Source organism: Octopus sinensis, linkage group LG28 (genome assembly GCF_006345805.1).
Source record: "Octopus sinensis linkage group LG28, ASM634580v1, whole genome shotgun sequence".
NCBI lineage: Eukaryota > Metazoa > Mollusca > Cephalopoda > Octopoda > Octopodidae > Octopus > Octopus sinensis.
This window is the reverse complement of record NC_043024.1, coordinates 2,834,595-2,856,783: the sequence shown is the minus strand read 5'-3', so window position 1 is coordinate 2,856,783 and position 22,189 is coordinate 2,834,595. Positions and strand designations below refer to the sequence as shown.

The 22,189-nt window shown below is 38.2% G+C and overlaps 2 protein-coding genes across 2 annotated transcripts in view; one reads left to right on the top strand and one right to left on the bottom strand.

Annotated features, from left to right (window-relative positions):
* LOC115225881 (zinc finger protein 91-like) overlaps positions 1 to 358 on the bottom strand; it is a 68,311-nt gene extending 67,953 nt beyond the window's left edge. Inside the window, exon 1 of the mRNA XM_036514422.1 lies at positions 111 to 358. The gene's annotated coding sequence lies outside the window, so the exon portion shown is untranslated. The remainder of the gene's footprint in view (positions 1 to 110) is intronic.
* A 1,344-nt stretch (positions 359 to 1,702) lies between these two features.
* LOC115225856 (zinc finger protein 271-like) overlaps positions 1,703 to 22,189 on the top strand; it is a 46,339-nt gene continuing 25,852 nt past the window's right edge. Inside the window, exons 1-6 of the mRNA XM_029796847.2 lie at positions 1,703 to 1,707; positions 4,252 to 4,329; positions 7,546 to 7,874; positions 8,295 to 8,378; positions 16,220 to 16,303; positions 16,808 to 16,975. Coding sequence (XP_029652707.2) covers positions 1,703 to 1,707; positions 4,252 to 4,329; positions 7,546 to 7,874; positions 8,295 to 8,378; positions 16,220 to 16,303; positions 16,808 to 16,975 — 748 coding nt within the window. The remainder of the gene's footprint in view (positions 1,708 to 4,251; positions 4,330 to 7,545; positions 7,875 to 8,294; positions 8,379 to 16,219; positions 16,304 to 16,807; positions 16,976 to 22,189) is intronic.

Sequence of the window (22,189 nt, the reverse complement as noted above, 5' to 3'; positions counted from 1 at the left end):
TTAGAGAATTATACCCTCAGTAACGTTTATCATCAAAATGAGCTTCAAAATAAACATACGTACTTATGACATGTATACAATATAAATGTTTGTGTGTATATAATACTTACATATTAATATAGAGAGTCAACGGGGAAGATGTGACGGAACTGAAGTCAGAGCGGACAATAACAGCTTCGAAAGAAGTTCTAGGTTTTTACAACAAACGTTGGTTTATATTTTTTGAAATCTACATAATAAAAGAATGCTGTTTGTATACGTTTACACGGTTGATTATCAGTCCTATAAGTTCAATTGTGTCCGTTAAAAGGATGGGTAATTAAACAGGAGCAGGTGCGACCATTTTTAAAGGTCTTAAACAATTAATTGCCAGGGGAAGTAACTCTTTTTCTTCGCTTTGCTTTGCTTCTTCAACTCTTGTTGAGGCTGTTGCGAAAAAACAGTATGTCAGTGGCGTGCGGTGACTTCCGGGGCTGGGCATGCAATGAATTCCTTTGCCCCCCCCCTCCCCGGGCAATTTTTAAGTAAAACAAATTTTGGAATTCCTACGATTTACATATGGGAGATTCTGAATATGCAATCAACCCCGTATGACCTAGAATTAAAAAAAAACGTCGCCCTGGTACTATTTAAGAAGAGTGGTCCCGTTGCGCGTGCTCCCGCATCCGCGCTGGCTAGTCGATCCTACGACTATCTAGCAAAGTAAATAAATTTTTTATACAAAATATATAAAACACAAAAACACAAAGTAAATAATGTTTTAAACAAAGTAAATAAAACACAAAGTAAGGATCGACTAGTCACGACTAGCTGGCGTGGATGCTCGGGAGCGCGCACCGGACCACTCTTCTTAAATAGTACCCATGATTTTAAAATTGTTTGCAATACTCATCAAATTTGTTGAAATTCGAAAGTTCCATGAATTTCAACTCTTCTAAGGATGAATATCGTGCTTTTATTTGGTCAACTATTGTACTGATAATTTTGTTATAAATCATTATATAATGTCGTTGGGGCTCAATAGATATATTCTTGGATCTCTGAATTCCGATTCCTGCATCGACTACATATTTTTCCCCCCGGGTTCAGTTCCACTGCGTAGCACCTTGGGCAAGGGTCTTCTACTATAGTCTCGGGCCGACCAAAGCCTTGTGAGTGGATTTGGTAGACGGAAACTGAAAGTTGCCCGTGGTATATATGTATATATATATATGCGTGTGTGTGTTTGTGCGTCTGTGTTTGTCCCCCTAGCATTGCTTGGCAACCGATGCTAGTGTGTTTATGTCCCCGTTACTTAGCGGTTCGGCAAAATAGACCGATAGAATAAGTCCCGGGGTCGAGTTGCTCGATTAAAGGCGGTGCTCGAGCATGGCCGCAGTCAAATGACTGAAACAAGTAAAAGAGATTGAAAAATTATCAAGTTTGTTTTCGAGTACTTTCATTCGGTGAAAGAAAGAAAGGGAATTTCGATTTTATATATATAGACAAAGCATAATAGCTTCCTTTGAACAATTTACTTCCATTTTGCTCGACAAACAAACAGACAGACAGAATCTCTCTTTTATATATATAGACTAGCAGCAATACCCATCGTTGATCGAGTAATTACTTTCACTGTTTCTCAGGAGCTACATTCTAAGTATTATGATATACATAATTTGGTTGAGTTTATTTTTGTGCATAGCCAGAGTAAAATACAGGCATGAGGTAATTCCCTTTTCTGTCATTCCACTATATTCATAAAACAGTGAACTTACCCGAGGCTATATGATTTAGAAAAGGGGTGCATCATCATATTATTTTATTTTAAGTTAAAAACCAATTCTATGAGATCTTGTCTATGGTGTGCCTGTTGATGAAGAAAGAGTTTCTTTTGTATTTCAGGCCATTTTGGGTCACATGTAAAAGTTATAATAAATATATCTGGTCTACCATAATTTTGTACACATGTCACGGCTTCTTGTGTTCTTTCATGCATATAGTAGGGGTGGGGTCCACTTATGAAGCTCAATGGAAGGATGCACAATTGCCCCAGATTATTTCCATACCCATCATTATTTATGCTGTCCCCTAAGCGAATACATGAAGCAACCTGGAGATGTTTTTGGTGTGTTCTTATATAGGTGAATCTTTGATTCAATTTTGGCGTACATGTCAACAAAAAATTCATCAACATCATTATCGTTTAAAGTCCGTTTTCCGCGCTAGTACGGGTTGCACGGTTCGACCGGGGTCTGGGTAGCCAGGACGCTGCAACAGTGGCACTTCACACATTTCACTTCATCCATCCACAGTACATGACCATTCCAGCGCAGACGTCTCTCTTGCACACCACATCTGATGCTTCTTATGTCCAGCATTTCACTCAGGGCGCTTACACTCTGTCGTGTGTGCACACTGACATTACACATCCAGCGGATCATGTTAGCTTCATTTCTTTCAAGTCTACGTATGTCCTCTGCAGTCACAACCCATTTTTCACTACCGTGAAGCATGGCTATACACACGCATGCATCATACAATCTAACTTTCACTCTGAGCGAGAGACCCTTTGCCACCAGTAGGGGTAGGAGCTTTCTAAACTTAGCCCAAGCTATTCGTATTCTAGTGGTGACACTCTCTGAGCATCCACCCCCACTACTAACTTGGTCACCCAGGTAGCGGAAACTATCAACTATTTCTAGTTTCTCCCCCTGGAGTGTGATGGAATCTGTTTTCTGAGTATCTGTGGTGTCTATTGTCCCTGTGCATTTGCCGCACATGAAAGCTATCTTCTCAGTTAATTTTCCTTTGATGTTGCTGCACCTCTTATGTGTCCATACCTAACACTGGGTACATCTTATCAATTCCTACTTACTGGCATAGGTCAAACGGTTTGACTGGAACTGGTAAGCCAGAGAGCTTCACCAAGTTCCAATCTGATTTGGCACGGCTTCTACGGTTGGATGTCCTTCCTAACGCCAACCAGTCCAAGAGTGTAATGGATGCTTTTAGCATGTCACGTGCACGGGTGCCAGTTACGTGACACCAGTATCGACCACAACTACGAATTCACTTTGCTTGACGAGTCTTCTCAACATGATAATAATGAGGATGAAGAAGAATTATCAGATCTTCTCACTTTGACCAGCAGATTTTAAAAATAATTTCTTTGCAACTAAACACTTTTAAACTTCGTATACTGGTAGAATGTGTTTATAAAACATCTTTTTCTCTTGGATTTCTTGAGAAAATTCTGTAGTTTGTATGCTATTTCTTGTTTAATTTCTCACCGGACGTTGTTGTTGAACTTGTTGACAAACAACAGCAGTAATTGGATTCACCTCAATAGACGTCATTGATTGGTTGAAATTGCTAAAATCCGAGACATTTAACAAGAAATAGCTTACAAACTACAGAATTTTCTCATGAGAGCCAAGAGAAAAAGATGTTTTATAAACACATTCTACCAGTATACTAAGTTTAAAAGTGCTTAGTTACAAAGATATTATTTTAAAAATCTGTCCGTCAAAGCGAAAAGATCCGAATTATCAAATAAACTATATAAAGTACTCCAGGACTTATTTAAATGAAGGCTGATGTTGGAAAATAGAATCGTGTGCATGTATGTAAGCTTAACAGATGTTCACAAGCGAGTATGACTTGAGAGCTTAGATGATGCTTTCGACCCCGAAAGGATGAAAGGTAAAGTCGACCTCGGCGGAATTTGAACTCAGAACGTAGCATCAGACGAAATACTGCCGGGTGAAATGCTCAGCAGTATTTCGTCTGATGCTACGTTCTGAGTTCAAATTCCGCCGAGGTCGACTTTACCTTTCATCCTTTCGATTAAATAAGTAGCAGTTACGCACTGGCGTCGATATAATCGACTTAATCCGTCTGTCTGTCCTTGTTTGTCCTCTCTGTGTTTAGCCCCTTGTGGGCAATAAAAAAAAAATAGATGCTTTCTATTCGGAGAGGAATGGGCCCCGCGAGGTTTAAAATGCCTAATACATGCTGATTTTTTCGCAACAGCCTCAACAAGAGTTGAAGAAGCAAGCAAAGCGAAGAAAAAGAGTTACTTCCCCTGGCAATTAATAGTTTAAGACCTTTAAAAATGGTCGCACCTGCTCCTGTTTAATTACCCATCCTTTTAACGGACACAATTGAACTTATAGGACTGATAATCAACCGTGTAAAGGTATACAAACAGCATTCTTTTATTATGTAGATTTCAAAAAATATAAACCAACGTTTGTTGTAAAAACCTAGAAATTCTTTCGAAGCTGTTATTGTCCGCTCTGACTTCAGTTCCGTCACATCTTCCCCGTTGACTCTCTATATTAATATGTAAGTATTATATACACACAAGCATTTATATTGTATACATGTCATAAGTACGTATGTTTATTTTGAAGCTTATTTTGATGATAAACGTTACTGAAGCTATAATTCCGCCGAGGTCGACTTTGCTTTTCATCCTTTCGGGGTCGATAAATTAAGTACCAGTTACGCACTGGAGTCGATATAATCGACTTAATTCCTTTGTCTGTCCTTGTTTGTCCCCTCTGTGTTTAGCCCCTTGTTGGCAATAAAGAAATAGGTAGTTGTCTTATTACTTTCAACATTTCGTTCTCCCTTTGAAGCTCCACTCTAATTTTCGATATACCCTAAATCTTAATATCAAATACCAACAGAAAGAGGAAGTTTATGGTGATCCTTCGGTATAGGTACCGTAAGCACCAGATGTGGCTTTGTTTACATTTCTGAAGATAACAGAAACCCTTATCTCCTACCGCTAACCCCCCATATAAAAAAAAAACACACTTTCTTGAAATGTATCCGGTACTTATACCTATTTCGCATTTTTTTTGTCATATTCGTTTAGAGCAAGTTGTTTTACACATATTACACTTTTGTTTTTGTTTTGGTGCCCGGGTCAGCTCCTCAGACGCTTTCGGAACTTCCCGATGTGAATTTTCCGAGGTGCGACCGGTACTTTTACCTATAACGCCCTATATTAACCCCTATTTCTTTACTACCCACAATCGGCTAAACACAGAGGGGACAAACTGGGACAGTGATAGGTATTAAGTCGATTAGATCGACTCCAGTGCATAACTGGTACTTTAATTTATCGACCCCGAATGGATGAAAGGCAAAGTCAACCTCGGCGGAATTTGAACTCACATGTAACGACAGAGCCTTATATATATATATATGTATGTATATATATAGTTGTCCTACGTCCCCTGTAAAGGTAACAGCGTCACCCTTTTGCAATACCCTTAAAACCAAGCACTTTTCAACACCAGCCCCGCCACCCTACGCACGAATTCACAAAAGAATAGTGAAAACCAGATCCATAAATACGAAGCACGTGGTTAAAGGAAAAACGAATTGTTTCTCTAATTTCAACCAATCAGATCCATCCATTCCCGACACTGCGGACACCGTCGCAACCGTTTCCTCTTCTTAATTTCCCCAACATCAATATTTGCATTTCTTTTTTGATGTGGAAACTGAAGTGAAGCCCACTTGATCGAACCCACAGTCGAAAGCGTCTTTACCGTGACCACCCTGTCACGTTTTTAGCTGCTATTTCCGGCAGTTCCCTTACTGGTTCGTATATATTTTTATGTTCTGTTGTTGTTCTTGTTGCTGTTTAACCCCAGGTCGACTCATAGCAGGACTTTTATCGTAGATGTTCCTGCCGTGACTAGGAACGTGTTGAGACAGAGTGGGACCCCTACGATTTTGCTAATTCGAAGCAAAATAATGAAGAGGGTGCCATGAAATCTAAGGTTACAAAGTTTAAAAAGCCCTCGATAAATTCAAAGGGACTCAGTTAAAACGAATGGCTTTTTAAATCTAAAAGGGCCCATTATATTAAAAGAAGGTTGAATAATTTTAATGGAACCTTTGAATTTAAAAAATTGACAGGTTTTTAAAAAAAAAAAAATTATTTTGCTGTAAACATGGTTCGGGGTTCAGTTCCAGTGCGTGGCACCTTGGGCAAGTGTCTTCTACTATAGACCCAGGCCGACCAAAGCTTTGGGAGTGGATTTGGTGGACGGAAACTGAAAGAAGCCCGTTGTATATAAATATGTGTGTGTGTCCAGTTACTGCTTGGCAACCGGTGTTGTGTTTACATCTCCGTAACGTAGCTGTTCAGGAAAAGGCGTAGGAGTGGCTGTGTGGTAAGTAGCATCCTTACCAACCACATGGTTCCGGATTCAATCCCACCTCTTGACACCTTGGGCAAATGTCTTCTAGTATAGCCTCGGGCCGACTAAAGCCTTGTGAGTGGATTTGGTAGATGGAAACTGAAAGCAGCCCGTCGTATATATATGTATGTGTGTGTCTGTGTTTGTCCCCCAACATCACTTGAGAACCGATGCTGGTGTGTTTACGCCCCCGTAAACTGGCGGTTCGGCAAAAGAGACCGATAGAATAAGTACTAGGCTTACATAGAATAAGCCCTGGAGTAGATATGCTCGACTAAAGGCGGTGCTCCAGCATGGCCACAGTCAAATGACTGAAACAAGTAAAAGAGTATCTATAATTTATCTGTACAGAAATGTAGGAAATATTCGCTGTTGCCATTTCTACGGTTTAAATGTATTCTCTATCTTATATTATTTCTGTTGTTTCAGAATAATGGAATAATAGAATTGTTACAACAGAAACATCACCAGAATATATTCAACATCTTTTAAAGACTAACAGAAGGAATTTTTATACAGAATTGATATAACCTCGTTTAATATGAAGCTGAGGTGAAATATTTCCTCTTGGGTGAGATTATAAACAACACTTCTCTGTGTTTGCTCTCTGGAAACTGTACGAGATAATCTTGCATTCTAAATAAACTTGGATTCAATTTACAAAGGAGATTGCAACGTTTCCAAATTACAGCAGAGATTACAGTTGATGGAAACGTAGCTGAAGGAATATTTGTCAAGAATGATTTCTAACAACTAAACTAAAAGATATATATTTTGGTGAAAGAAGAAAAATTATTGAAGTTTTCATGATGCAGAGAAGATAAAGGATTGATTTTTTTTTTCCCCTGAAGAGTTGTCAAATAAGTGATGGAAATTATGTGACTGCAATATCTGTAAAAATATCAGTCTCTCCGAGAAAGCATATTCATACAGAGGAACACCTTTATCACTGTGATATCTGTAGAAGCGTAAAGACCCAGAAACCTATTCATACAGGAAAGAAATATCCATCAGTGTGATACGTGTGGTAAATCATTCTTGCAATTCCATCATTTAACTGTTTACAAATGTATTATACAGGAAAGAAATCATATCAGTGTGATATCTGTGGTAAATCATTCTCACGAAATCAACACTTAACTGCTCACAAATACATTCATACAGGGGAGAAACCATATCAGTGTGATATCTGTGGAGAATCATTCTCTCAGAATCATAACTTAACCAGTCACAAACGTATTCATACAGGTGAGAAACCATATCAGTGTGATATATGTGGAGAATCATTCTCTCAGAATCAAAACTTAACCAGTCACAAACGTATTCATACAGGTGAGAAACCATATCAGTGTGATATTTGTGGTAAATCCTTCTCTCATAATGGTGATTTAAATAAACATAAACGTATTCATACGGGAGAGAAACCATATCAGTGTGATATCTGTGGTATATCCTTCTCTAATAATAGTGATGTAACTAAACATAAACGTATTCATACAGGTGAGAAACCATATCAGTGTGATATTTGTCGTAAATCTTTCTCTCGTACTAGTGATGTAACTAAACATAAACGTATTCATACAGGGGAGAAACCATATCAGTGTGATATCTGTGGAGAATCATTCTCTCGAAATCAACACTTAACTGCTCACAAATACATTCATACAGGTGAGAAACCATATCAGTGTGATATTTGTGGTAAATCTTTCTCTCGTAATAGTGATGTAACTAAACATAAACGTATTCATACAGGGGAGAAACCATATCAGTGTGATATCTGTGGAGAATCATTCTCTCAGAATCATAACTTAACCAGTCACAAACGTATTCATACAGGTGAGAAACCATATCAGTGTGATATATGTGGAGAATCATTCTCTCAGAATCAAAACTTAACCAGTCACAAACGTATTCATACAGGTGAGAAACCATATCAGTGTGATATTTGTGGTAAATCCTTCTCTCATAATAGTGATGTAAATAAACATAAACGTATTCATACGGGAGAGAAACCATATCAGTGTGATATTTGTGGTAAATCCTTCTCTCATAATAGTGATGTAACTAAACATAAACGTATTCATACAGGTGAGAAACCATATCAGTGTGATATTTGTCGTAAATCTTTCTCTCGTGCTAGTGATGTAACTAAACATAAACGTATTCATACAGGTGAGAAACCATATCAGTGTGATATTTGTGGTAAATCTTTCTCTCACACTAGTGATGTAACTAGACATAAACGTATTCATACAGGGGAGAAACCATATCAGTGTGATATTTGTGGTAAATCTTTCTCTCACACTAGTGATGTAACTAGACATAAACGTATTCATACAGGATAGAATCATCACTTATCTAATCACAAATGCGTCCATATGGAGGAAAAATAAAGTCAACGTGATATCTGCGGAGAATAATTCTCTCAAAGTGCGAAGTTAATTTCCCATAAATGCATTCATCCAGCATAGAAACTACATCACTATATTATCTCTAGTAAGTCATTCTCCCAAATCATCTTCTGTCTTATGATAATGAGTTTATTGTAAACTGTGCTCATTGGAAAAAGTTGAATGAAGAAATAGAAAGGAGACATATAGTTGTGAACTAAAGACAGCAGTGAAAGCTTGAAGTAGATGCACTGTACACAATAAAACACAAAATGTCCCCAGAAATGCATGCAGGGATAGAACCACAAAGAGGAAAGAGAGCATAGGAACATCAGTGGTAGTGATGACGTATTTAGGGAAACCTGAAAGTTTTGATGGTTTCAGTCAATGTATAGTTTATTCCCCGCTTCACTAATTGTGCACATGAAAAAATATCTCTGAAAGCCATGGGTGCTGCACTGTTTTTGTTTTTTTTAAATTTTATAAGCATGTCCATGGCTAGTTGAGGTATGGACTTCAAAAAAGTGACCAAAGTTGCTGGAAAGATGGTAGATAATCTTGCAAACTTCAATTATAAAATTATTGAAGTTTTCATGATGCAGAGAAGATAAGGATTGATTTTTTTTTTTCCCTGAAGAGTTGTCAAATAAGTGATGGAAATTATGTGACTGCAATATCTGTAAAAATATCAGTGTCTCAGAGAAAGCATATTCATACAGAGGAACACCTTTATCACTGTGATATCTGTAGAAGCTTAAAGACCCGGAAACCTATTCATACAGGAAAGAAATATCCATCAGTGTGATACGTGTGGTAAATCATTCTTGCAAATCCATCATTTAACTGTTTACAAATGTATTATACAGGAAAGAAATCATATCAATGTGATATCTGTGGTAAATCATTCTCTCGAAATCAACACTTAACTGCTCACAAATACATTCATACAGGGGAGAAACCATATCAGTGTGATATTTGTGGTAAATCTTTCTCTCGTAATAGTGATGTAACTAAACATAAACGTATTCATACAGGTGAGAAACCATATCAGTGTGATATTTGTGGTAAATCATTCTCTCATAATAGTAATGTAACTAAACATAAACGTATTCATACAGGTGAGAAACCATATCAGTGTGATATTTGTGGTAAATCTTTCTCTCACACTAGTGATGTAACTAGACATAAACGTATTCATACAGGGGAGAAACCATATCAGTGTGATATTTGTGGTAAATCTTTCTCTCACACTAGTGATGTAACTAGACATAAACGTATTCATACAGGATAGAATCATCACTTATCTAATCACAAATGCGTCCATTTGGAGGAAAAATAAAGTCAACGTGATATCTGCAGAGAATCATTCTCTCAAAGTGCTGAGTTAATTTCCCATAAATGCATCCATCCAGCATAGAAACTACATCACTATATTATCTCTAGTAAATCATTCTCCCAAATCATCTTCTGTCTTATGATATTGAATTTATTGTATACTGTGCTCAATGGAAAAAGTTAAGAGAAGAAATAGAAAGAAGACATATAGTTGTGAACTAAAGACAGTAGGGAAAGCTTAAAGTAGATGCACTGTACACAATAAAACACAAAATGTCCCCAGAAATGCATGCAGGGATAGAACCACAAAGAGGAAAGAGAGCATAGGAACATCAGGGGTAGTGATGACGTATTTAGGGAAACCTGAAAGCTTTGATGGTTGCAGTCAACGTATAATTTATTCCCCGCTTCACTAATTGTGCACATGAAAAAATATCTCTGAAAGCCATGGGTGATGCACTGTTTTTTTCTTTTTTTAATTTTATAAGCATGTCCATGGCTAGTTGAGGTATGGACTTCAAAAAAGTGACCAAAGTTGCTGGAAAGATGGTAGATAATCTTGCAAACTTCAATCAAATCAGACATTTGACATCAAAACTAAGGTGTAAAATGTTGTCCTTGTACCATGACTTCTTCTTTTCGACCAAGTCTCTCAAAAATCATTATTTAACTGGACACAAATGTAGACACACAGAAGAGGAACCTTTGTTATAAATGAAGTGTGTAATATTCTGTGTCAATTGCCACAATTGTTTGTCATCACCTTTGTAAGGGCCAAAATCTTGAATGGTAACCTCATCAACCTTTGTGAATATTTATAATGTGAAATCTAAATAAAGCTGTTTTACTCTTTAAGTATTCTTCTGTCATTTTGTATGTCCAACAACTGAAACCAAGACTTGTGTTCTTTCATGCATATAGTGGGGGTGGGGTTCACTTATGAAACTCAATGGAAGGATGCACAATTGCCCCAGATTATTTCCATACCCATCATTATTTATGCTGTCCCCTAAGCGAATATATGAAGCAACCTGGAGCTGTTTTTGGTGTGTTCTTACATAGGTGAGTCTTTGATTCAATCTTGGCATACATGTCAACAAAAAATTCATCAACATCATCGTTTAACCTCTGTTCTCCATGCTAGTACGGGTAGGACGGCTCGACTGGGGTCTGGGAAACAAGGACGCTGCAACAGTGGCACTTCACACATTTCTCCTCATCCATCCGCAGTACATGACCATACCAGCGCAAACGTCTCTCTTGCACACCATATTTGATGCTTCTTATGTCCAGCATTTCTCTCAGGGTGCTTACACTCTGTCGAGCGTGCACATTGACATTACGCATCCAGCGGATCATATTAGCTTCATTTCTTTCAAGTCTACGCATGTCCTCTGCAGTCACAGCCTATGTTTCACTACTATGAATCATGGCAATTCGCACACATGCATCATACAATCTACATTTCACTTTGAGCGAGAGACCCTTTGCCACCAGTAGGGGTAGGAGCTTTCTAAACTTTGCCCAGGCTATTCGTATTCTAGTGGTGACACTCTCTGAGCATCCACCCCCACTACTAACTTTGTCACCTAGGTAGCGGAGACTATCAACTACTTCTAGTTTCTCCCTCTGGAGTGTGATGGAATCTGTTTTCTGAGTATCTGTGGTGTCTATTGTCCCTGTGCATTTGCCACACATGAAAGCTATCTTCTCAGTTAATTTTCCTTTGATGTTGCTGCACCTCTTATGTGTCCATAGCTTACACTGGGTACATCTTATCAATTCCTACTTGCTGGCATAGGTCAAACGATTTGACTGGAACTGGTAAGCCAGAGAGCTTCACCAAGTTCCAGTCTGATTTGGCATGGCTTCTACGGTTGGATGTCCTTCCTAACGCCAACCAGTCCAAGAGTGTAATGGATGCTTTTAGCGTGTCACCTGCACGGGTGCCAGTTACGTGACAACAGCATCGACCACCACTACGAATTCACTTTGCTTGACGAGTCTTCTCAACATGATAATAATGAGGATGAAGAAGAATTATCAGAACTATTCACTTTGACTGGCAGGTTTTAAAAATGATTTCTTTGTAACTAAACACTTTTAAACTTCGTATACTGGTAGAATGTGTTTATAAAACATCTTTTTCTCTTGGATTTCTTGAGAAAATTCTGTAGTTTGTATGCTATTTCTTGTTTAATTTCTCACCGGACGCTATGTTGAACTTGTTGACAAACAACAGCAGTAATTGTATTCACCTCAATAGACGTCATTGATTGGTTGAAATTGCCGATTTCCGCGAAATTTAACAAGAAATAGCTTACAAATTACAGAATTTTCTCAAGAAAGCCAAGAGATAAAGATGTTTTATAAACACATTCTACCAGTATACTAAGTTTAAAAGTGTTTAGTTACAAAGAAATTATTTTTAAAATCTGTCGGTCAAAGCGAAAAGATCCGAATTGTCAAATAAACTATATAAAGTACCCCAGGACTTATTTAAATGAAGGCTGATGTTGGAAAATAGAATCGTGTGCATGTATGTAAGCTTAACAGACATTCGCAAGCGAGTATGACTTGAGAGCTTAGATGATGCTTTCGACCCCGAAAGGATGAAAGGTAAAGTCGACCCCGGCGGAATTTTAACTCAGAACGTAGCATCAGACGAAATACTGCCGGGTGAAATGCTCAGCAGTATTTCGTCTGATGCTACGTTTTGAGTTCAAATTCTGCCGAGGTCGACTTTACCTTTCATCCTTTCGGGGTCGATTAAATAAGTAGCAGTTACGCACTGGCGTCGACGTAATCGACTTAATCCGTCCGTCTGTCCTCTCTGTGTTTAGCCCCTTGTGGGCAATAAAAAAGAAATAGATGCTTTCGACTCGGAGAGGAATGGGCCCCGCGAGGTTTAAAATGCCTAATACATGCTGGTTTTTTCGCAACAGCCTCAACAAGAGTTGAAGAAGCAAAGCAAAGCGAAGAAAAAGAGTTACTTCCCCTGGCAATTAATTGTTTAAGACCTTTAAAAATGGTCGCACCTGCTCCTGTTTAATTACCCATCCTTTTAACGGACACAATTGAACTTATAGGACTGATAATCAACCGTGTAAACGTATACAAACAGCATTCTTTTATTATGTAGATTCCAAAAAATATAAACCAACGTTTGTTGTAAAAGCCTAGAAATTCTTTCGAAGCTGTTATTGTCCGCTCTGACTTCAGTTCCGTCACATCTTCCCCGTTGACTCTCTATATTAATATGTAAGTATTATATACACACAAACATTTATATTGTATACATGTCATAAGTACGTATGTTTATTTTGAAGCTTATTTTGATGATAAACGTTACTGAAGCTATAATTCCGCCGAGGTCGACTTTGCTTTTCATCCTTTCGGGGTCGATAAATTAAGTACCAGTTACGCACTGGGGTCAATAGAATCGACTTAATTCCTTTGTCTGTCCTTGTTTGTCCCCTTGTTGGCAATAAAGAAATAGGTAGTTGTCTTATTACTTTCAACGTGTCGTTCTCCCATTGAAGCTCCACTCTAATTTTCGATATACCCTAAATCTTAATATCAAATACCAACAGAAAGAGGAAGTTTATGGTGATCCTTCGGTATAGGTACCGTAAGCACCAGATGTGGCTTTGTTTACATTTCTGAAGATAACAGAAACCCTTATCTCCTACCGCTAACCCCCCATATATAAAAAAAAACACTTTCTTGAAATGTATCCGGTACTTATACCTCTTTCTTTACTACCCACAAGGGGCTAACATCAGAGGGGACAAACTGGGACAGAGATAAGTATTAAGTCGATTAGATCGACCCCAGTGCATAACTGGTACTGTAATTTATCGACACCGAAAGGATGAAAGGCAAAGTCAACCTCGGCGGAATTTGAACTCACAATGTAACGACAGAGCCATATATATATATATATGTATATATGTATATATATAATTGTCCTACGTCCCCTGTAAAGGTAACAGCGTCACCCTTTTGCAATACCCTTAAAACCAAGCACTTTTCAGCACCAGCCCCGCCACCCTACGCACGAATTCACAAAAGAATTGTGAAAACCAGATCCATAAATACGAAGAACGTGGTTATAGGAAAAACGAAATGTTTCTCTAATTTCAACCAATCAGATCCATCCATTCCCGACACTGCGGACACCGTCGCAACCGTTTCCTCTTCTTAATTTCCCCAACATCAATATTTGCATTTCTTTTTTGATGTGGAAACCAAAGTGAAGCCCACTTGATCGAACCCACAGTCGAAAGCGTCTGTACCGTGACCACCCTGTCACGTTTTAGCTGCTATTTCCAGCAGTTCCCTTACTGGTTCGTATATATTTTTATGTTCTGTTGTTGTTCTTGTTGCTGTTTAACCCCAGGTCGACTCATAGCAGGACTTTTATCGTAGATGTTCCTGCCGTGATTAGGAACTTGTTCAGACAGAGTGGGACCCCTACGATTTTGCTAATTCAAAGCAAAATAATGAAGAGGGTGCCATGAAATCTAAGGTTACAAAGTTTAAAAAGCCGTCGATAAATTCAAAGGGACTCAGTTAAAACGAATGGCTTTTTAAATCTAAAAGGGCCCATTATATTAAAAGAAGGTTGAATAATTTAAAGGAACCTTAGAATTTAAAAAATTGACAGGTTTAAAAAAAAATACAAATTTTTTTGCTGTAAACATGGTTCGGGGTTCAGTTCCAGTGTGTGGCACCTTGGGCAAGTGTCTTCTACTATAGCCTCGGGCCGACCAAAGCCTTGGGAGTGGATTTGGTGGACGGAAACTGAAAGAAGCCCGTTGTATATAAATATGTGTGTGTGTCCAGTTACTGCTTGGCAACCGGTGTTGTGTTTACATCTCCTTAACGTAGCTGTTCAGGAAAAGGCATAGGAGTGGCTGTGTGGCAACTAGCTTGCTTACCAACCACATGGTTCCGGGTTCAATCCCACCTCGTGACACCTTGGGCAAGTGTCTTCTAGTATAACCTCGGGCCGACTAAAACCTTGTGAGTGGATTTGGTAGATGGAAACTGAAAGAAACCCATCGTATATATATGTATGTATGTGTGTGTCTGTGTTTGTCCCCCAACATCACTTGTCAACGGATGCTGGTGTGTTTACGTCCCCATAACCTAGCGGTTCGGCAAAAGAGACCAATGGAATAAGTACTAGGCTTACATAGAATAAGCCCTGGGATAGATATGCTCGACTAAAGGCGGTGCTTCAGCATGGCCACAGTCAAATGACTGAAACAAGTAAAAGAGTATCTATAATTTATCTGTACAGAAATGTAGGAAATATTCGCTGTTGCCATTTCTACGGTTTAAATGTATTCTCTATCTTATATTATTTCTGTTGTTTCAGAATAATGGAATAATAGAATTGTTACAACAGAAACATCACCAGAATATATTCCTCATCTTTTAAAGACTATAGGAAGGAATTTTTATACAGAATTGATATAACCTCGTTTAATATGAAGCTGAGGTGAAATATTTCCTCTTGGGTGAGATTATAAACAACACTTCTCTGTGTTTGCTCTCTGGAACCTGTACGAGATAATCTTGCATTCTAAATAAACTTGGATTCATTTTACAAAGGAGATTGCAACGTTTCCAAATTACAGCAGAGATTACAGTTGATGGAAACGTAGCTGAAGGAATATTTGTCAGGAATGATTTATAACAACTAAACTAGAGATAATATATTTTGGTGAAAGAAGAAAAATTATTGAAGTTTTCATGATGCAGAGATGATAAAGGATTGATTTTTTTTTTCCCTGAAGAGTTGTCAAATAAGTGATGGAAATTATGTGACTGCAATATCTGTAAAAATATCAGTCTCTCAGAGAAAGCATATTCATACAGAGGAACACCTTTATCACTGTGATATCTGTAGAAGCTTAAAGACCCAGAAACCTATTCATACAGGAGAGAAATATCCATCAGTGTGATACGTGTGGTAAATCATTCTTGCAAATCCATCATTTAACTGTTTACAAATGTATTATACAGGAAAGAAATCATATCAATGTGATATCTGTGGCAAATCATTCTCTCAAACATCTAGTTTGACTAATCACAAACGTATTCATACAGGAGAGAAACCATATCAGTGTGAAATCTGCGGCAAATCATTTTCTCAGAATCAACACTTATCTAAACACAAATACATTCATACAGGTGAGAAACCATATCAGTGTGATATTTGTGGTAAATCATTCTCTCACGCTAGTGCTGTAACTAAACATAAACGTATTCATACAGGGGAGAAACCTTATCACTGTGATATCTGTGGAGAATCATTCTCTCAGAATCAAAACCTAACGAGTCACAATCGTATTCATACAGGTGAGAAACCATATCAGTGTGATATTTGTGGTAAATCTTTCTCTCATAGCGGTAGCTTAACTAAACATAACCGTATTCATACAGGGGAGAAACCAAATCAGTGTGATATCTGTGGTAAATCTTTCTCTCGTAATAGTGATGTAACTAAACATAAACGTATTCATACAGGGGAGAAACCATATCAGTGTGATATTTGTGGTAAATCTTTCTCTGCTAGCGGTAGCTTAACTACGCATAAACGTATTCATACTGGTGAGAAACCATATCAGTGTGATATTTGTGGTAAATCTTTCCCTCACACTAGTGATGTAACTAAACATAAACGTATTCATACAGGGGAGAAACCATATCAGTGTGATATTTGTGGTAAATCTTTCTCTGCTAGCGGTAGCTTAACTACGCATAAACGTATTCATACAGGTGAGAAACCATATCAGTGTGATATTTGTGGTAAATCTTTCTCTCGTACTAGTAATATAACTGAACATAAACGTATTCATACAGGAGAGAAACCATATCAGTGTGATATTTGTGGAGAATCATTCACTCAGAATCAAAACCTAACTAGTCACAAACGTATTCATACAGGAGAAAAACCATATCAGTGTGATATTTGTGGCAAATCTTTCTCTGATAACGGTAGCTTAACTAAACATAAACGTATTCATACAGGTGAGAAACCATATCAGTGTGTTACCTGTGGAGAATCATTCACTCAGAATCAAAACCTAACTAGTCACAAACGTATTCATACAGGAGAAAAACCATATCAGTGTGATATTTGTGGCAAATCTTTCTCTGATAACGGTAGCTTAACTAAACATAAACGTATTCATACAGGTGAGAAACCATATCACTGTGATATCTGTGGAGAATCATTCACTCAGAATCAAAACCTAACTTGTCACAAACGTATTCATACAGGATAGAAACCATATCACTGTGATATCTGCGGCATATCATTTTCTCAGAACCATCACTTATCTAATCACAAATGCATCCATATGGAGGAAAAATAAAGTCAAGGTGATATCTGCGGAGAATCATTCTCTCAAGGTGCTGAGTTAATTTCCCATAAATGCATCCATCCAGCATAGAAACTACATCACTGTATTATCTCTAGTAAATCATTCTCCCAAATCATCTTCTGTCTTATGATAATGAGTTTATCGTATACTTTTCCCATTGGAAAAAGTTAAATAAAGAAATAGAAAGAAGACATATAGTTGTGAAATAAAGACAGCAGGGAAAGCTTAAAGTAGATGCACTGTACACAATAAAACACAAAATGTCCCCAGAAATGCATGCAGGGATAGAACCACTAAGAGGAAAGAGACCATAGGCACATCAGGGGTTGTGATGACGTATTTGGGGAGACCTGAAAGTTTTGATGGTTGCAGTCAACGTATAGTTTATTCCCCGCTTCACTAATTGTGCATATGAAAGATTATCTCTGAGAGCCATGGGTGCTGCACTGTTTTTGTTTTTTTTTTATTTTATAAGCATGTCCATGGCTAGTTGAGGTATGGACTTCAAAAAAGTGACCAAAGTTGCTGGAATGATGGTAGATAATCTTGTAAACTTCAATCAAATCAGACATTTGACATGAAAACTAAGGTGTAAAATGTTATCCTTGTACCATGACTTCTTCTTTTCGACCAAGTCACTCTAAAATCATTATTTAACTGGACACAAATGTATACACACAGAAGAGGAACCTTTTATTATAAATGAAGCGTGTAATATTCTGTGTGAATTGCCACAATTGTTTGTCATCACCTTTGTAAGGGCCAAAATCTTGAATGGTAACCTCATCAACCTTTGTGAATATTTATAATGTGAAATCTAAATAAAGCTGTTTTACTCTTTAAGTATTCTTCTGTCATTTTGTATGTCCAACATCTAAAACCAAGACTTGTGTTCTTTCATGCATATAGTGGGGGTGGGGTTCACTTATGAAACTCAATGGAAGGATGCACAATTGCCCCAGATTATTTCCATACCCATCATTATTTATGCTGTCCCCTAAGCGAATATATGAAGCAACCTGGAGCTGTTTTTGGTGTGTTCTTACATAGGTGAGTCTTTGATTCAATCTTGGCGTACATGTCAACAAAAAATTCATCAACATCATCGTTTAACGTCTGTTTTCCATGCTAGTACGGGTTGGACGGTTCGACTGGGGTCCGGGAAGCCAGGACGCTGCAACAGTGGCACTTTACACATTTCTCCTCATTCATCCGCAGTACATGACCATACCAGCGCAAACGTCGCTCTTGCACATCACATCTGATGCTTCTTATGTCCAGCATTTCTCTCAGGGCGCTTACACTCTGTCATGTGTGCACACTGACATTACACATCCAGCGGATCATGTTAGCTTCATTTCTTTCAAGTCTACGTATGTCCTCTGCAGTCACAACCCATTTTTCACTACCGTGAAGCATGACAGTTCGCACACATGCATCATACAATCTAACTTTCACTCTGAGCGAGAGACCCTTTGCCACCAGTAGGGGTAGGAGCTTTCTAAACTTTGCCCAGGCTATTCGTATCTAGTGGTGACACCCTCTGAACATCCAGCCCATCTACTAACTTTGTCACCCAGGTAGCAGAGACAATCACCTACTTCTAGTTTCTCCCCCTGGAGTGTGATGGAATCTGTTTTCTGAGTATCTGTGGTGTCTATTGTCCCTGTGCATTTGCCGCACATGAAAGCTATCTTCTCAGTTAATTTTCCTTTGATGTTGCTGCACCTCTTATGTGTCCATAGCTTACACTGGGTACATCTTATCAATTCCTACTTGCTGGCATAGGTCAAACGGTTTGACTGGAACCGGTAAGCCAGAGAGCTTCACCAAGTTCCAGTCTGATTTGGCATGGCTTCTACGGTTGGATGTCCTTCCTAACGCCAACCAGTCCAAGAGTGTAATGGATGCTTTTAGCGTGTCACCTGGACGGGTGCCAGTTACGTGACACCAGCATCGACCACAACTACGAATACACTTTGCTTGACGAGTCTTCTCAACATGATAATAATGAGGATGAAGAAGAATTATCAGAACTATTCACTTTGACTGGCAGGTTTTAAAAATGATTTATTTGTAACTAAACACTTTTAAACTTCGTATACTGGTAGAATGTGTTTATAAAATATCTTTTTCTCTTGGATTTCTTGAGAAAATTCTGTAGTTTGTATGCTATTTCTTGTTTAATTTCTCACCGGACGTTGTTGTTGAACTTGTTGACAAACAACAGCAGTAATTGTATTCATCTCAATAGACGTCATTGATTGGTTGAAATTGCCTCATCAACCTTTGTGAATATTTGTAACGTGAAATCTAAATAAAGCTGTTTTACTCTTTAAGTATTCTTCTGTCATTTTGTATGTCCAACATCTAAAACCAAGACTTGTATTGACCCAATCATAAACTAGACAATTCACAGACCCAATGAGTATGAGATAAAAGGTTAACTCCACCATTCTTAGCTCAATAAGCTGTTCATTTCCATGTTCCAGCCCTTCTCAGCCCTCTTTTATCCATCCATCATAGTGTTATGGGCCATTGCAGGGGAGACAAATTAGGCAATAGCAGACAGGTACTTTCAATTTGCCGGTGAATGAAAGAAAGGGAATTTCGATTTTATATATATAGACAAAGCATAATAGCTTCCTTTGAACAATTTACTTCCATTTTGCTGGACAAACAAACAAACAAACAGAATTTCTCTTTTATATATATAGACTAGCAGCAATACCCATCGTTGATCGAGTAATTACTTTCACTGCTTCTCAGGAGCTACATTCTAAGTATTATGATATACATAATTTGGTTGAGTTTATTTTTGTGCATATCCAGAGTAAAATACAGGCATGAGGTAATCCCCTTTTCTGTCATTCCACTATATACATAAAACAGTGAACTTCCCCAAGGATATATGATTTAGAAAAGAGGTGCATCATCATATTATTTTATTTTAAGTGAAAAACCCATGCTATGAGATCTTGTCTAAGGTGTGCCTGTTGATGAAGAAAGAGTTTCTTTTGTATTTCAGGCCATTTTGGGTCACATGTAAAAGTTATAATAAATATATCTGGTCTACCATAATTTCGTACATATGTCACAACATCTTGTGTTCTTTCATGCAAATAGTAGGGGTGGGGTCCATTTGTGAAGCTCAATGGAAGGATGCACAATTGCCCCAGATTATTTCCATACCCATCATTATTTATGCTGTCCCCTAAGCGAATATATGAAGCAACCTGGAGCTGTTTTTGGTGTATTCTTACATGTCTTTTATTCAATCTTGGCATATATTCAACAAAAAATTCATCAACATCATCATCGTTTAACGTCCGTTTTCCCTGCTAGTACGGGTTGGACGGTTCGAACGGGGTCTGGGTAGCTAGGACGCTGCAACAGTGGCACTTCACGCATTTCTCCTCATCCATCCGCAGTACATGACCATACCAGCGCAAACGTCTCTCTTGCACACCACATCTGATGCTTCTTATGTCCAGTATTTCTCTCAGGGCGCTTACACTCTGTCATGTGTGCACACTGACATTACACATCCAGCGGATCATGTTAGCTTCATTTCTTTCAAGTTTACACATGTCCTCTGCAGTCACAGCCCGTGTTTCACTACCGTGAAGCATGGCTATACGCACGCATGCATCATACAATCTAACTTTCACTCTTAGCAAGAGACCCATTGCCACCAGTAGGGGTAGGAGCTTTCTAAACACCAGCATCGACCACAACTACGAATTCACTTTGCTTGACGAGTCTTCTCATCATGATAATAATGAGGATGAAGAAGAATTATCAAATCTCACTTTGACCGGCAGATTTTTAAAATAATTTCTTTGTAACTAAACACTTTTAAACTTCGTATACTGGTAGAATGTGTTTATAAAACATTTTTTTCTGTTGGATTTCTTGAGAAAATTCTGTAGTTTGTTTAAATTCTTACCGGACGCTGTTGTTGAACTTGTTGACAAACAACAGCAGTAATTGTATTCACCTGAATAGACGTCATTGATTGGTTGAAATTGCTGAATTCCAAGAAATAGCTTACAAACTACAGAATTTTCTCAAGAAAGCCAAGGGAAAAAGATGTTTTATAAACACATTCTACCAGTATACTAAGTTTAAAAGTGTTTAGTTACAAAGAAATTATTTTTAAAAATCTGTCGGTCAAAGCGAAAAGATCCGAATTATCAAATAAACTATATAAAGTACCCCAGGACTTATTTAAATGAAGGCTGATGCGGGAAAATAGAATCGTGTGCATGTATGTAAGCTTAACAGACATTCACAAGCGAGTATGACTTGAGAGCTTAGATGATGCTTTCGACCCCGAAAGGATGAAAGGTAAAGTCGACCTCGGCGGAATTTGAACTCAGAACGTAGCATCAGACGAAATACTGCCGGGCGAAATGCTCAGCAGTATTTCGTCTGATGCTACGTTTTGAGTTCAAATTCCGCCGAGGTCGACTTTACCTTTCATCCTTTCGGGGTCGATTAAATAAGTACCAGTTACGCACTAGAGGTCGACGTAATCGACCTAATCCGTCTCTCTGTGTTTAGCCCCTTGTGGGCAATAAAAAAAAAAAAGATGCTTTCGACCCGGAGAGGAATGGGCCGCGCGAGGTTTAAAATGCCTAATACATGCTGGTTTTATCGCAACAGCCTCAACAAGAGTTGAAGAAGCAAAGCAAAGCGAAGAAAAAGAGTTACTTCCCCTGGCAATTAATTGTTTAAGACCTTTAAAAATGGTCGCACCTGCTCCTGTTTAATTACCCATCCTTTTAACGGACAGAATTGAACTTATAGGACTGATAATCAACCGTGTAAACGTATACAAACAGCATTCTTTTAT